Source organism: Ranitomeya variabilis, chromosome 4 (genome assembly GCF_051348905.1).
Source record: "Ranitomeya variabilis isolate aRanVar5 chromosome 4, aRanVar5.hap1, whole genome shotgun sequence".
NCBI lineage: Eukaryota > Metazoa > Chordata > Amphibia > Anura > Dendrobatidae > Ranitomeya > Ranitomeya variabilis.
In genome coordinates, this window is record NC_135235.1 from 460,056,178 (window position 1) to 460,073,600 (window position 17,423).

The 17,423-nt window shown below is 37.5% G+C and overlaps 1 protein-coding gene across 1 annotated transcript in view; it reads left to right on the forward strand.

The window, feature by feature from the left end:
- Positions 1-251: 251 nt before the first annotated feature.
- LOC143769025 (protein-glutamine gamma-glutamyltransferase E-like) overlaps positions 252-17,423 on the forward strand; it is a 32,324-nt gene continuing 15,152 nt past the window's right edge. The window contains exons 1-9 of the mRNA XM_077257627.1: positions 252-308; positions 4,628-4,768; positions 6,807-7,049; positions 8,530-8,648; positions 8,889-9,017; positions 11,419-11,596; positions 13,296-13,431; positions 16,386-16,489; positions 16,744-16,986. Of these exons, the coding sequence (XP_077113742.1) occupies positions 302-308; positions 4,628-4,768; positions 6,807-7,049; positions 8,530-8,648; positions 8,889-9,017; positions 11,419-11,596; positions 13,296-13,431; positions 16,386-16,489; positions 16,744-16,986 (1,300 nt within the window). The 5' untranslated portion in view covers positions 252-301. The remainder of the gene's footprint in view (positions 309-4,627; positions 4,769-6,806; positions 7,050-8,529; positions 8,649-8,888; positions 9,018-11,418; positions 11,597-13,295; positions 13,432-16,385; positions 16,490-16,743; positions 16,987-17,423) is intronic.

The following is a 17,423-nucleotide window of genomic DNA, read 5'->3' on the forward strand; positions in this document are numbered from 1 at the left end:
CAGGAACATGTCAGGGTATTTTCATTAGCAAATAGCAGCATGCGTGCCAGCAAGATGGCAGATTGGCTGGAATCTCCTCTGGGCACTTCCGGTTATCATGTGAGCAGCAAACCAGGAAGAGAACCTTGACTGTAAGCATTAAGGCATGTCCCATGATTACTCTCATAAAACACTCAGTCACAGGAATTTTAATAGACAGGGTAGAGAGGAAGATACAAATAATGGTTGATTCACATCTATGTGCTAGTTTGTTGGAGCTCAGCCTGCACTTCACAACACACAGGCAGATCATCAAGTCACCATGGATGGTAAGTCAATGGATTTTTATAACCATTTCTTAAAATTTTAGATTGTAAATGAACTGATATAATATTATATAGAATTTCATTTGTACAATAGTAATACATAATGCTGTCAATGCTCAAACTTCTAGCATAAAGTTGTATGGACTCTTATCCAAGTCTTTGATATCTGAGAAAATATTCTACTAAGCTGGGGTAAACCAGTCTGAGCTGAAACTAACATTTATGGCTTTTTAAAATCATTTTGCAGCATTATATTCTTTGAGAAACCGTGGAGTTGTGTGCACAGTTACCTGGTTTCTTTCTTTGTAATTTTTCATATATTTAACACATTTTACTTTTTCCTCTAAGAGGGGAAGATAGGATGCATGATGAGGTCGTTTTTAACGTTCTATCATGGATTTTGTACATTGTAGGTTTATATGTATATTCAACAGTCTTGGATGTCCTTCATTGGATTTATAGGCACAGCCACCATAATTGATATTAGTCTGAAATTTACTTTATTTTTAAATAAAATTCAGCTAAATATTTATGGACTACAACCTCAAGATCTATGCGTTGGGACTGAATATACTGTATATTTCAAAGTAAGAGAAAAGATTCATATATATAATATACTGTACATATATATGGAGTCAGGAAGTAATTTTTCCCCTAATATGATGTAATTAGCATCTGTCTCTTGGGGTTTTTACCTTCCTCTGGATCAACATGTTAGGCTATAGATTGAACTTGAGGGACTTAAGTCTACCTTCAACCTTCACAGGTATATTAATAAGGGTCTTTTAAGTTATTGAGCTTTGTAGTAGGAACTTCATAGTTATTGTTTTAAATTCAACAAGTGTAATATCTGCTGTGACCTTGTACATATCTCACCCCCCTGTTCAGGAGGGTTCTTCTGGGTATCATGTTTCTCCCAAGCAAATTAAAAAGTTATTGGCTTCTTAATAGGCTCAATAGCTTTGAAAATTCCCCCAAATTACTATAGTTGTTCTATGATCACTAGAACAGATAGACTTTTTAATGGAAAGATGAAGTATCAGTGAGAAAGAACTTCCTCAAATTTCAAGAAAAAAAGGGTTGCCAAAATTCCTAAGCCTACTGTACAAAGAAGAAAGGCATGATTGTAAAAATTCTATAGAAAACCATAACATTGTTCAGTTAGAGAGTAAGAGGAGTCAGGTGGATTTTGAAGCAAGTGAAACAGTTCATAGAATGAGTGCAGATCAGGAGAACGCTGCAGCATTCTGTTTCGGTCTTAGTTTCTTCTCGGTTATTGCTGCACCAGTGAAAAAGTAGGTGAGATAGTTTGAAATGGCCGAGAAATTTGGGGAAATAAGAAAATTTGATATTTTTATTATCATTGATCCTCTAAAAATATTAATTTTTAATACAAACAGTTACCTAGGTGTATTGTCCTTTTCGTATTATCTAAAATGTTTGAAGTTTACATCAATGGGAATTGAGAAGATGGGTCCTGCAAAGATGTTATGCATAAGTAGAACTTATCACAGTATCATCTTAAAGATGATGTCTCACGGAATCATACTAAATCTTAATTTTTTGTGATTTTTAAGGGTAAAAAACCCTTCAGGATTTTTACATAGCTGTATACTACATAGCAATATGAGACTTGAGACTTTGGAATCTAAAGGTGGCATTGCTCAGTAGATTAGATATGACTTGTTGCCTCACACATCATCTAATTTTAGATATTATAACAATCATAAAAAAAGAACTGTTAAAATAATTTGGTAATAATAAAAGTAATTATAGGGCACAAGATTAAAAAATGTTGGGAGGCAACGCTGACTATGCAATTAAGTGACAAGAATCAACAGTATGTGGTGGAGAATTTATTAAGTAAAAGGGACATCTATATAATATGGAATGTTACATTCTTCTCAGTTACACAAAGGCTTGCTGAAATACCAAAAGTTGGTTGATTAGTTAGCTAGCTATTCATACACTGTTATTCCAAAGGGGTTATCCACTACTCAGACAACCCTTTCTCAATCAATATATTTCCTCATGTAAAATAGTAACACTTTGTACTCACTTCCTTTGTGTGCGCCATTCCATTCCATAACAATAGTGCGTGAGCCCTGCAGTCAACAATCATCAGTTTCACTCTAACTTCCTTCGAACAAAACTGCAATCTGGAAGAAGTGAGAGCTGCTGCTGCTCTCAGACTTCCTTCAGATGTCAGTTATATCTGAAGGAATGGAGAGTGAAGCAGACACTGATTGGCTGCAGGGCTCAAACAAAATGTCATGCGAGCCCAAGGAAACCTGGCGCATACATCGTTGGAACGGGGCCTACTGGAGGTGAGTATAAGTTGCCCTTATTTTATACAGGAAAATATAGTGATTGAGAAGGTGTTGTCCAAATAGTGGACAACCCCATTAAATGCTTCTTTTGGGGTTGTTGCTTTTTTAACGTCATCATGCTCTAGTTATGGAATGTTTTCCTAGTGTTTTTTTTCCATAGACCTCTTTTTTTATGGGCATAGGTGTATTTTTGTCATGATATTTCAATTTAAACAGTTGTAGTAACATTTACCAAATTGCATCGGAATTTGCATCTAGTGCTTTTGTCTTCTGTATTGTCTTCTAATGCAGGGTTCACATGTATCCATTGCATCAGGCTGCTTTGTCAGCCTGATGAAATTTAGTCGCATCGCAAGTGTACTAGTTGCCATTAGGCTTTTGCCTCATTTATTCCCAGGCAGTGGTCTGGGGCTGGATCAAAGCATTACATGAAATGCTGTAATCGGCTTCCAGACCAGTATATGCACCAGATAACGGGGAACGATTCTATTGCAAACAATGGGCACAGATCCTCCATAATTTTTTCCAATTATTCTTAAATTGTGATCAAGTGGTGGATATATGACCCGGCCTTGCAGCGGCAACTCATTATTTCCAACTGATATTTTGTAACACTTTATTTACTATGAGGTAGTGCTGCAAGAGAGTAAACCCTTTCTCTCACTTGACATTGATCCCAGAAGTTAGTTATCCTGTTATCAGTTTATTTTTAAGATACCCTTTTAATATACGGTAAATGGATTTCCAATGCCAGACAAGGTGGAAATCAACTAAGTGCGAATTATGGCGATAGATCTGTGCTCAAATCTCTTAATCGGAAAAATGTATTGACAGTGTTTACTTAGTGATAAAGCTTTCTTTCTTAAAAGTATTATTGTACAGCATGTCTGATCTGTCTGACATGTGCTCAGCCACGCTGTGACTCCTAAGTCTTCAGGATGTCATTGCTGTGACATCAGCCAGATCTATCATTATACTGGGCACGCACATGCAATACAAAGTAAATTAACGCCTAAATAATGATACAGCAGCATAAGCACAGGGTGATTGGCAGGAAGGGTTCATTTATGTCATTATGTACACTAACGTTTCGTAAATGACTTATGAAGATACATGGACAATACAGCAGCATTCCTCACATCACAAAAGAGTTCAAAGCTACCTGTCATCTTCCTTAAAGATGAAAGACTGGTAAAAGCTTTGAGGCTTCGCTAACATCTTGTCTACAAGAATGGTTCTAGCAATTATGTGTTTTCATTTATGGTGTAAAATATAAAATCATAATATGCATGTAAGAGATAGGAAATATATATATTCATCAGCCAGAAGGATTAATAAGAATCTGCAGTAATAATACAAAGACTTGGTGTATATCGGGCTTTAAAACACCAAAGTGAAAATGAAGTTTTAACGTGGATGAATATGGATCCCTCAAGCTTTAGATCAAAGTTGCATTGTGTCGCTCAGTTCTTCATTTAAATTTTATGAAGGCGATTGATCCCATTCATTAAAAGTTCAATTAAAGATGAAGCTTGTAGTATGACTTTTATCTTTATCTCTGAAATAGTTTGTCTCCCTCCCTTACGAATTTACTAAATATATGGTATAGACTAGACAAGCTACATAAAGAACAGATTGCAGAGCTTTCAAAATCAGCGGGTCACTGTCCTTGAGAAGGTGCCAACTAAATGTGTGTAGTAGAGTATAAGAAGGAGGTTGATGAGCATCAAAACGACATTCTGAACATTGGTCCCTACCTGGCTCAAATAATTCTAATGACAGTCCTGAATAAATGAAGTTACTAATGGTATGTCATGGTATAATTAATTTAAATAAAGTACAATTTTAGATTGTTTTATATTTATTGGTCAAACTGGTGTCTATATGGGTATTTGAACGTATATAGGCCTCAGCTCAATGTGTTGTACTACATTTTACAGCTGATGTTTGCATTTGAAGAATAATGATGTAATTCATTTTTAATTGAAACAGAATCCAACAAAAAATCTCATCACACTGATATGTATAACAGCTCCGAGCTGATCCTGCGGAGAGGACAATCTTGCAGAATAACATTGGAGTTTAACAAACCTCTCACGGACTGGCAAAGTATAGTGTTTACTGTGCAAACAGGTAATTTATTAATCATGATAACAAAATCTTCTTATAACTCATTAAAGGGAATCTGTCACCCCCAAAATCGAAGGTGAGCTAAGCCCACCGGCATCAGGGGCTTATCTACAGCATTCTGGAATGCTGTAGATAAGCCCCCGATGTATCCTGAAAGATGAGAAAAAGAGGTTAGATTATACTCACCCAGGGGTGGTCCCGGTTCTGTTCTGGTCCGATGGGCGTCGCAGTCCGGTCCGGGGCCTCCCATCTTCTTACGATGACATCCTCTTCTTGTCTTCAGGCTGTGGCTCTGGCACAGGCGAACTTTGTCTGCCCTATTGAGAGCAGAGCAAAGTACTGCAGTGCGCAGCCGCCGGGTCTCTCTGACGTTTCCCAGCGCCTGCGCACTGCAGTACTTTGCTCTACTCTCAACAGGGCATACAAGGTATGCCTGCGCCGGAGCCGCAGCGTGAAGACAAGAAGAGGACGTCATCGTAAGAAGATGGGAGGCCCCGGACCGCGACGCCCATCGGACCAGAACAGAACTGAGACCGCCCCTGGGTAAGCATAATCTAACCTCTTTTTCTCATCTTTCAGGATACATTGGGGGCTTATCTACAGCATTACAGAATGCTGTAGATAAGCCCTTGATTCAGGTGGGCTTAGCTCACCTTCGATTTTGAGGGTGACAGGTTCCCTTTAATAAAGACCCATTTGCCCTGCATGATTATTGTGTGTGTCCCTAGAATAGTTAGTTTATTGACATCCGTGCAATATAAACAGCCTGTCGCTCTCGGTAGCACATTGTCCTGCTGAATCAAGACATGAGCTGCCGAGAACAGTGGTAACCTATGAGCACGGATTGTTAATTGCACATTTGAATCAGGGTCAGATTGTGTAAACTGACTTTTAAACGACCACCGACAGGCAAGCATGCTGCATTATATAGTGAATACTAAGCTTTAAGCCTGGACTGGACTCTGAGTTTGAATGGCTGAAAAGGTGAAAATTAGGTAAAAAAAAAAGGTAAAATTAAAATAAATGTCTTGTTGAGAAAACCCATATTCCAATTCCATATCAGGTCATAACGACTATCATTTTGATAAAATGGATAGTATAGTAACTACAATGAGTATCTTTCTCCCTCCCTTCGGAGGACCTGGTATATCAATACCTGGGTTCCCCAAACTGTGGCTCGCAGGTCCATGATATGTGTCTTGCAGTTGTCTTTCATCTTGGTGCATTAGCACAAGGTGTAACAAACAGCTATGAATAACAGGTCTCCAGATGATGACTTTTCTGAGAAACCTTGCAAAGAAGAGCAGATCTGGATGTACATATAGTGGAGGTGACTATAGTAAGCTGGAGATAGGATGATACTGTTAGAGAGATCCTCGAAGCTGGATGTGGTAGTGCGGTGAGAGTGTCTGATGTAAGAATATTGAAAGTGACTGAAAATAAACTGTTTATAAAGGAGTGGGCACAAGTTCTTGTTGTGCTTTCTATGGGAAATCTTTGGCTGGCAATAACTCGTGAACATCTTTCCGAGCTGGTTCTCCAGGTAGGAAGGGTTGGGGCCCACTGTGATATAGGATGCTCAGTGAGTATTTTGTGTAATGCTTAATTTGCCCTGTGGTGGTGCTTGTTGTCAGTTTCTTGCACAGTTTACAGCTAATTATTGAGGTCAGCACAGAGGAATCCTGAGGTCAATTTATTTTTCAGAGGTGACAGGGTTTGTAACAAAAAGGATCATTCAAAAAGGATAAGCCTTTATGAGCTTAATGAAACACCGCAACATAAGCAGTTCAGAACGTAGTGGTCCTATCCTGTCAACCTGTCGTCTTCACTATAGCATTAGGCAGATTTTTGGAACACTGATATAGTCTTAGAAAACTATATACAAGACTAAGTTTTTCATTTTACCCTTCTTAATACTAGATTTCAGTTTAAAACACATGCACAAACACCAGTCATTTTCTTGTTGTGCTATTTGCGCTGTTTTTGACTTTACTACTATGAAATATTCTCCATAATTGTTGTGTCTTTTCATTTTGTGAAGGTCCGGCAAACTCAGGATATCACAACACAAATGTAGAATTTGCCCTGTCGAGCTCATGGAGCAGTGGGATGTGGAGTGCAGTTCTGGAGTCCAGCCCTGGGAAATCTCTGCGTATCATCATGTCCAGTCCTGCAAATGCAGTCATTGGGAGATATGACCTCAGTGTCCAGATATCTGCGATGGGACAAACTTCAACATACTCACTTGGGAAATTTATTCTGCTTTTCAACCCATGGTGTCTAGGTAATGCACAAATGCAGGACAATAGCTTGCATATAGTACATAGGGTATGTGGATGTCAAATGTCTAACTTAGTCTGGTCAGGATAATGTCCTTTTGCAGAGGAAACTAGAAGGGAACCTGTCTGAAGAATTTAAACCCCAAAACAGCCATCAATTGGTTATCTTGCAAGAAGTATTATCAGGATCCTGGTCAGACGCCTCTCACTCAGCCAAACCAGATCTCCACTTTGCACTGATGAGAGGCAGTACCCCGAAACACAGTGTCTGCAAATTGAGATTCTGGTTTGGCTTTTATCCTAAGTCATGTGACAAGACTCGTTAAAGGGTCGACATTGACTGTTAGGATGGCTACTTCCAATAGGTGGCACTAGAGTTCTAGTCCTCTTCCTCTCTGAAGGGACAGTTTGAATACATACACTCGTTTTTATATATTTAGGTATAAATTCTGGCTTTTGTAGAAAACTTACTTTAAAAAGAGTATGGGTTATTTTTCTAAGACCTGCAATGGATCATAGGGATGTCTGAAGCTCCATGCTGGCCAGTCCTCCTCTTGGCTTAATTGACATCCCAAAAAGTCAGGTTTGCAACTGCAAATCAACCCCCAGAGTTAGGCTATGTGCACACGTTGCGGATTTTGCTGCGGATCTGCAGCTGTTTTCCATGCGTTGTACAGTACCATGTAAACATATGGAAAACAACATTCGCAGTCCACATGCTGCAGAAAAAAATGCGCGGAAACGCAACTGTGTTTTTTTCGCAGCATGTCAATTCTTTGTGTGGATTCTGCAGTGGTTTACACCTGCTCCTCAATAGAAATCCGCAGGTGTAAAACCCCAGGTGGAATCTGTAGAAAAACCGTCTTAAATCCACAGCAAATCCGCGGGTAATCCTGCGGATTTTGCAAAAACAGTGCGGAAAAATCCGTACACCAATCCGCAACGTGTGCCTATAGCCTTATTCTCTCAATGCACAGTGAAGAGAGATGTTCTGGCTTTGGCTTTATCTTCGTACTGTGCTGTGTGGACTGGTGCTGGTGGTGGATTGTAATGATGTACCTGTTCCAGACCTGTCAAACATTAATCAAGCAAGAAGAACCAACTAGTATAGTCCCTGGACTGCAGCATTTCAATATGGCATCATAAATTCACAACTTCCTTGTTCACACATTATAGTATTACTTCCCACTAACTCCTCATGCCTGTAGAAAATTTAAAGTCATAATACATTTGTAGATGGAATTTAGTGCTTTACTGTCCTAAAGCCTGAAATCCAGACAACAGGGGTGTTAGTTACAACGAATGCCTGACCCACATAGCAAAATTTTTAAGAAGACTTCTGGTAATCACAAATTACAGTCCATGACTTATCTAATCCTGTTCAAATGTGAAAAATTATGGGGGTATTAGCGCCTGACCATAGCATATATAGGAAGAGGGTCTTTTGTTGATCTTAATTTTTATATTTGTTAATTTTCTTTGCAGATGATGAAGTGTACTTGGCCAATGAAGAAGAGAGGAAAGAATATGTTCTAAATGACCACGGTGTCATTTTCATGGGAAATGACAAATTTATTTCATCCATTGGTTGGAACTATGGTCAGGTAAAAAAAACTATTACGAACATACATAGAAGTACAGCTCCTAGAACCTGGTACAAAATATATACTCCCAAATGACCAATGATATTGCAATCAATGTATCAAAGTACACTAAAAATAAGATATTTAAATGTAGAGGAAACTAAGTGCCTCCAATTAATAGGTTTTGATTGTAACAGTAACTGAATGTATACCAATACCTAAATAAATCTGTGTAATATATTACATCTTATTTTTCCACAGTTTGAAAACAACATTCTTAACATTTGCTTAAATATCCTGGACAGAAGCCTTAATTGTCAGAAAGATATCGCAGCAGACTATTCCCAGAGACACAGCCCTATCTACGTGGGAAGGGTTATCAGTGCAATGGTAAGTAATGGTCGTCACTTATACACAAGTAATGCCCATGGAGATGCATCAGAACCATAATGAGGAATTCCACATCTTGATGTCAAATTAATAAGAAATCATCTTGACATGCAATATAAAGCGGATGTCACGTTATCACATAGACACCCTCTATGACTTCATCTGTTAGACTTGTATATATATTGTTTACTGCCGTGGTCAACTTATGTCAGATCAAAGTATATGGAGCTCTTATCAAAACTATCAACATCTTTTACATGCCTTACAGTGGTAGGAGCAAAAATATTTGTAGGCATGATCTTGACCCATACACTAGAACTAGTATGCTAAGAATATTGTGTGCGTGAGGACGTTGATTTACTTTTTTATGATGGGAATCATGGATATGAATGTATTTTTCCATTCGTAACAAAATATCTGTGTGTTTCAATGTGTTTCAAAATTATAAAATAAAGGGCTATCAAAATTATTTAATTCTGTGCATGCTCATTAGATATCTCCACTCTTGTTCAAGAATAACAGACCTATATTTCATCTATTTAAAACGTTAACTAGAAAATATCACATTAACCTTAATCTATATAAATAAAAATGTAAGACATTAGTAATGGCACTCACTCAATTTGTAGAGGACAGACATAAACAGTCATACGATTGGGATGGTTTTATGTCTGCCTTGTGCTAATGAAATGCAGTGAATTTGATTTGGGGCGAATTCCGCAATTCATTGCTTGCAGATTTTTTTTCACTAATTATTGTATGGTGAGCGCCATCTGATAAGTTCACATGCTCAGGATTAGCTGCACAGATGAGGATGAGGGAAAAAAAATCTCCATCTTCTCCAATCTTTTGTCGGATCGTAATCAGTCCAAAAATATAATCATATGCATAAGTCCTCATGTGGATTTTTCCAAGAGATTTCACTCTATACAATGCTTTTTAATAGTGTTGGATCAAATCTGCAACCAAATTCAGAAATAATATATTCTGATTTAATCATGGATTTGTCATTGATTTGTGGCTTTTCACAACATATGAGCATGGACTAAAAGGTTTCACATGAGACTGAAAAGCAGTTATGGATTTGACCTTTTATTCCATTTGTGACCATTTAAATAAAATAAGGATCACTCCCATATTTTCCAAAATAGTGATAAAGCAGCAAGACAGAGGTAGAGAGGGGTCTGAAATCTTCCTGACTCAGTCTTTCTTCATAGTACAAAAATCCAAGGTTGCGCTCAAAGTTACAATAAAAAGTAAGGGTTGCGCTTATTCACTTTATTGCAGTGTTTCAGTGTAACTTATTGGGGGTCTTACTTAAGATTTGAAAAGACACCAGTGAGTTGGACTAAAACGCTGTGCATCAGTGAATAAACAATCCTTCATTTTTTGTTGTAACTTAGAACACTGTCTTCTATTTTGAATTTTTTATATAATTTCCAAGCTTTTCAAATTCGTGCTTTATTTATTTTGTTCTGTTGTATGGGATCCGAATGGACTATGAAGCACAAGCATGACACCACCTTACCAAGTTTGAAGGGATGCACATTCTACATAAAGAGTGAAACATTGACACACCATTGGTCAGATGATTGCTGTGTCCACTATGCTGAAAGTTAACACAGTAAGGCTAGGGTTTGACAACCGTTTTTCTCTCATATGAGAAAATCAGTCCAATTATGCTAATCACATTCTGATCAGAGTTTGATCAGAATTTGATCACAGTGTGATCGAAGTATCATTTTCTCCAAGGTGGAGAGAAAAAAAAATTCTCCAACTTCTCAATAATGTCTGTCCATCAAATTGGATTCCACTTGGATGTCATCCGAGTGAGGTCCAATATTTTTTCCAAGAACCCATAGAGATGAATAGGCGAGTGTTATTCGATTATCAGAGAAAATTTGTGCATGCTGCGATTTTTATCAGACATTTGCACAGTCCCTTAGAATAACATGGAGACGAGTGCTATCTGTCAAAATAACGGATTTTTACAGTTGTCTGCATGAGCTCTATCAGCTATAATGACAGTATGTTTCCAAAATAGTGGCCACCGCAAAAGAAATGTAAAATTATATGACACCGATTAGGTAGATTTTTGGCTAGTGCTACATAACATACTAGACCAGAGCCTCCACTGCAGGTTATCCCCCCACTATAATATAAATATCTCAAAATGGGACATTTGTACCGGAATCAATCAGTTGGGACAACATCTTTCAGGTGCCACTATGATGTGATAGCTGAGTTTAGTCAGGTCTGGGACATGTTTTATACTGAATTGCTTTGCTGTAGTATATAATATATGTCTAAATCTTCCAATAATAAGTCTGTCTTGCTTTTGTTTAATTTTTTATTTAAAATATTATTTCACTGATGGTATCTGTTCTTCCTAATGTCCTAGATAAACAGTAATGATGACTTTGGTGTTCTTGAAGGAAGATGGGAAAAAGATTTTTTGGAAGGTGTTGACCCAAACACCTGGAACGGAAGTGTTGAGATTCTTTGGAAATGGTACAATGACAATTTCAAGCCAGTGAAATATGGCCAGTGTTGGGTTTTTGCAGCTGTCATGTGCACAGGTAGGTTATTCTACTATACAGAGAATCTCACTTATAGTAAAAAAAAAAAGTGTCTATGCAGTCACTGTAATTTTTACACGTTTTAATGGATTTAAAATAAAGAAAGAACTACCAGATGCTGGAACACCAACCATTTTTTTACCTTGAGAATCTCACTTTCTCCACAATATTCTTTCGATCCTCTGCATCACCCAGGCTACTGAAATAATAAACATTGAATGATGGATATACCTTTGGACTGATGGAAACCAGCTTCCAAAAAGTCTTATTATCTAATGTTATCATAAAGGTTAATAATACCTTTCCAAGGTATAATTACCCTTTAATCTTTTTTTCAACATTTCAGAGCATCATAATTTAGAATTATTATTTTGTATTTATAGAAAGCTTATAAACTGTCATGAACTAGGTCACTTACCAAATTATATTAGATCAAATGTTCTCAGCTTTGACCAAGTACCTATATGAAGAACTAGGTTCGGATAATACATATATCTCTAAAGCCGTACCGGATAGATCAAGGGCCATTTATGGCCCTCGATGACCTTTTATCAGGCTCCAGAGCAGATTCTCAGGGACCGCATTCTTGGTCAGGGAGGTGTATTTTGATTACAAGCAGCTCGTTAATTTCTTCTTGCTCTGTTAGCACACACATGCAGTGTTCACCACGGAACACTGAAGGGCATGCAAAGAAAGATTACGTCTTGACACCAGTGCCAGACTCAGAATGTACTTTGTGGGTGGAGTTTGTACAGCCCCGAAGGATGGTATAAATATCCAAATGGCCCTTGGCAGAAAAAAGATTCCCACCCCTGGGATAGATTGAGACAAATTCCATCAAAGGTAACAGTATCAAACCACTTTGTCTTCTGTTTGAATACTATATTTATTGCCTATACTTGATATTACATGACCCTCCAGAAAAATGTATATGTATAAGGAGCAAGTCAGATCATGACTCAACCTCATGCTGGATGTTAAAATTCAAAGAAAGATGAAAAAGAGAACTGCTGGGAAGTCAGGGTACTTAGATACAGGGTGAAAGGTGGCAGAACAACAGGTGTAGGATCCAGAAAGGCAGGCTTCAGCATTTATAATGCTGAGAAGTGTTTTTTAATGAGCCAGGATTTTGGGTCCAGGTTTTATCAACAGCCATAAAGCTGAGAGGGATTGTCCATTCCAATACCTCCAGTTCTTGGCCTTGGAATGGCTTATTTAAAGCAATTCATCTGCCTCATTCAGTGTCTGGGAGCAGAGGTGGGAACACCCCTGGGACTTAGGCCCATGTGCGTGTAAGTTCGTTAAATAATGTTTAATCTCTGACAAAGGTAGCAGAGATGGACTTTATTCTGTTTGGGAGAGCCCTAAACTGGTATACCTGTGCCTACCACATGAGCTATTTATTTTCTATTTATCTTTGTGCTGAAAAGGCTGTTTTATTTGGAATCCTATGGCAGTTTATGTCCTTTAATAAATCTTCCTGTTACACCAAGAAACTTTGTACCCTACCTGTGTGAACGCTGCCAGCTGCCTGAAAGCAAGAGAATCCGTACAAAGGATACAACAGCAACCTGACTCTGCCTCAGGTGCAAGAAAGCCTGGCTATGGATCAACCTTTCTCCTTTCTCAAACATATATAGACGTTGTTTTTCTGCTCCACCTTCTGCAATTATATAATGCCTCATTGTTTTCCTTCTAGTGCTCAGGTGCCTTGGAATTCCAACAAGAGTGATCACAAATTTTAACTCTGCCCATAACACAGATGGAAACATGGAAATTGATATGCACTATGACACAGAAGGAAAATTTCTAGAGATCTCCAATGATAGTATATGGTATGTTTCCCATGCTGCACAACACAGTACACAAAACAAAGCAATACCTACTTGTTCACTTTTAGTAGTCACTATAAATCACTGTAGCCAACTTGTTTGACTATTGTACCATATTCTATTGTTTGACCCCAGAAGCAATTCCTATGTAGTAGAGTGGACTAAAATGATGCCAATTTACTGGCAAATGGCAGTAGTGCCACATAGTACAGCCTACATGGTACTGCCAACCATAGCAGCAGCAAAGTATAGGCCAAAGAAACATGGCTACAGAGATAGGCCATATTGGCAGATCTCTTGAAGATCACATGTAAGAATACAATGTTAAGAGAGAGAGTAGAGATCTAGTAATATTTATATTCCTATATTGACTATAGAGTCAGCGTCGGAAACACTATCAGAACACAGGAAAGTTACCACTAGACAGTTACATAGTAAATGTATGTAATATTAAGTGAATATATTGAGTACTCTAAGAAGGAGGCTAGGCAGTGCAAATACTGTTATAAAAGACTTGTATAAATGAGAAGAAAAAGGAAGGCACTCACCGATCTGTTAAAAGTTCCTTACTTTATTTAGTCTTCATTAAAAATCCATGGCTGGGAGAATGAATAATGGAGCTAGTGTGAGCAGGTGTAGACAACGGCTGTTTTGTGCTGTATAAGCACTTCTACGGGTGAGACTGACCCGTAGAAGTGCTTATACAGCACGAAACAGACGTTTGGATAGACATGCTGCCAATTTGCTTTGAAAGCAAATCTTTTACAAGGAAAGGAAGGAACTCTTTTAATTCTCAGTGCATATTAATCTAAACACAAGATTAATCCTGATATGATATGATATGATAAAGATGATATTCATAACAGAAAGCCTGGAAGTAAGATGAATCGCACAACAATAAGGAAATAAGCTACCCAATAAATAATGTCAATAAATCTTTATTAAATATGAAATACAATATAAAACTGCTTTAAAAAAAAATCATGCATCATATAAGGAACACATATGTAGCCAGAAAAATAAAATACTCCTATGTTACCAACTATGGATAGTCGAAGAAAGGGAAACAAAGCATGAATACTGAATGGATATACATTATATACATAATTGAAGTGTAATCATATCTGTGTGTAAGGGATAAATTATTTTTAACAAAGTGACGGGTCTACATAAGGAAGATCTGGCTCTGTATCCCTCCACCCCAACTCACGTTTTGTCCAGATTCTCACAAGGGGATGTTAATATGACAGTATTCAATTGTTCTGACTACATCTGTGTCCTTTAAATGAGGCAAGTTTTTGTTAAAGTGGTTTCATATTGTACTTCATATTTAATAAACATTTATTGATATTTATTTGGTAGCTTACTTCCTTATTGTTCTGGGGTTTACCTTACTTCCAGGCTTTGTGTTTTTTTGTCTTATGCTTATTGTAGTGATATGGTATACAGTCATTGCCAAAAGTGTTGACACCATTGAAATTGTTCCTGAAAATTAAGTATTGACCAAGAAAATTCTTGAAATTACATGTTTTGTTATACACGTTTATTTCCTTTGTGTGTACTGGAACAACATAATAAAACTGAGAAAAAAGGCAAATTGGACATCATTTCACACAAAACCCCAAATATGGGTCTGAAAAAATTCCTGGCACCCTCAACTTAATATTTATCTTACCCTTTGTAATAAATACCAGCAATCAATATATAACCATTAACAAGCTTCTTACACCTCTCAGATGGAAATTTAGACCATTATTCATTTACAAACTGATCCAGGTCCCTCAAATTTGAAGGGTGCTTTCTCCCAACAGCTATTTTAAGATCGCTTTACAGGTGTTCAATGGGATTTACATCTGGAACCATTGCTGGCTAATTCAGAACTCTCCAATGCTTTGTTTCCATCCATTTCTGGGTGCTTCTTGATGTGTGTTTGGGGTCATTGTCCTACTGGAAAACCAGCTACCCAAAACCCTTTGGTAATATTCAGATTTCATGACGGCTTGCACACAGTCAAGGCACCCAGTGCTTGAGGCAGCAAAACAACTGTTGAACCTCTACCATATTTGACAGAAGGTACTGTTATTTTCTTTATAGACCTCATTCCTTTTTTGTAAACAGTAGAATGATGTGCTTTACCAAAAAGCTCTATCTTGGTCTAATCTGTCCACAAGACACTTTATCAGAAAGATTTTGGCTTACTCAATCACATTGTAGAAAACTACCGATGTTTAATTCACACTGACACAGATTGACTCTGAGGCTGCAGGACAGCTTGAATTTCCTTGGAACTTGAAAAGGGCTCCTTATCCACCATCTATCTCCTGCGTTGCATCCTTTCATCAGTTTTTCACTGCCGTCCACGTCCAGGGAGATTAGCTACAGTACCATGAGTTGTAAACCTCGTCTTAATTATATTGCACACCATGGTCAAAGGTACATCAAGATCCTTAGAGATGGACTAGTAACCTTAAGATTGTTGATGTTTTTCAACAACTTTGGTTTTCAAGTTCTCAGACAGTTCTCTTCTCCTCTTTCTGTTCACCATACACAATGCAAAGATTGAGTCATCTCTCCTTTATATCTGGTGTCAGGTGTGATTTCCATATTGCCCACATTTGTTACTTGCCATAGGTTAGTTTGAACGAGCATCACATGCTTGATAAAAAGTTGTTTACACCCAACGTTAGCAAGATGCCAACGATTTTTTCATGTCCTTTTTGGGGGTTTTGTGTGAAATTATGTACAATTTGCCTTTTTTCCTCTGTTTTTTTGTTGTTCCTATACACACGAAGGAAATAAACATGACAAAGCATGTGTAATTGGAATAATTTTCTGGGAGAAATACTTCATTTTCTGGAACAATGTCAAGGGTGCCAACAGTTTCAGCCATTAATGTAATCATATCCTATGAAAAGGACTTTGTGTTATTTACATTTTTAATGATATTCACAATGCAGGAATTTCCATGTCTGGAATGAGTCCTGGTTCATCAGGAGAGACCTTGGTATTTTCTATAGTGGATGGCAAGTACTTGATTCAACTCCTCAAGAGAAAAGTCAAGGTAAAAAAAATATTGAAACTCATATAAATAACAAAAAATATATTGAGATCTGTTTGTGGCATTACTGTCATGGCATTTTTATTAATGGAAGCCATGATACTAATGAGAACAGAGTCTTACTTTAGACAATGATGATGATAGCACCCATTTTATATATGGCCTGTTTTAGTATGAGAATGTGTATAAATGTAGACATATATGCACACCCATTGTGGATTTCTGCAGATAAGAACAAAGAAATGTCTTTTTTTCAGAGATGTATCGCTGTGGACCCACCTCAGTGATTGCAGTAAAAGAAGGAGATTTGCATGTTGGTTTTGACACTCCCTTTGTGTTTGCTGAAGTAAATGCTGATCGTGTTAACTGGGTAACAAATAAAGATGGCAGCAAAGAAAGAGCCCACAGTGATACCAAGTACGTTGGTCAAAACATCAGCACCAAGGCCGTGGGTAATGATGCCCGTGTGGACATAACACACAACTACAAATACCCAGAAGGTAAAAAAATAGAAAGATTTTGTTTTTTTGTACTGCTTTAAGGACATTTGTTCAATATTCAGTATTTCGATCAAAATTAGTTGGCAGATTCGCCAATACATTAGTTATGTCCTGTGAAGTTTTTATAATTGTTGAGTACAAAGGCTAATAACTATTGGAATAGTTACCATCTTTTTCACTTTTTTATAAAATTAATTTGTTGTAGTATGCTTCAATCAACTTTAACTAGGAAGCGGTATTATCAGCATGGAAGTTCAGTGGTTAACATTGTTGGTTTGCAGCCCTGGGGTTCTGGGTTCAAATCTCACGAAGGGCAATAGTTTGTATCATCTAACAACAAAATTTAAATATATGTGGGCGCAAGTGCAACTGGAAAGGTATTTTGCGTATTTGGCTGCAAACAGGGCAACACCACAAAGTTGTCAAAAATTAAACAT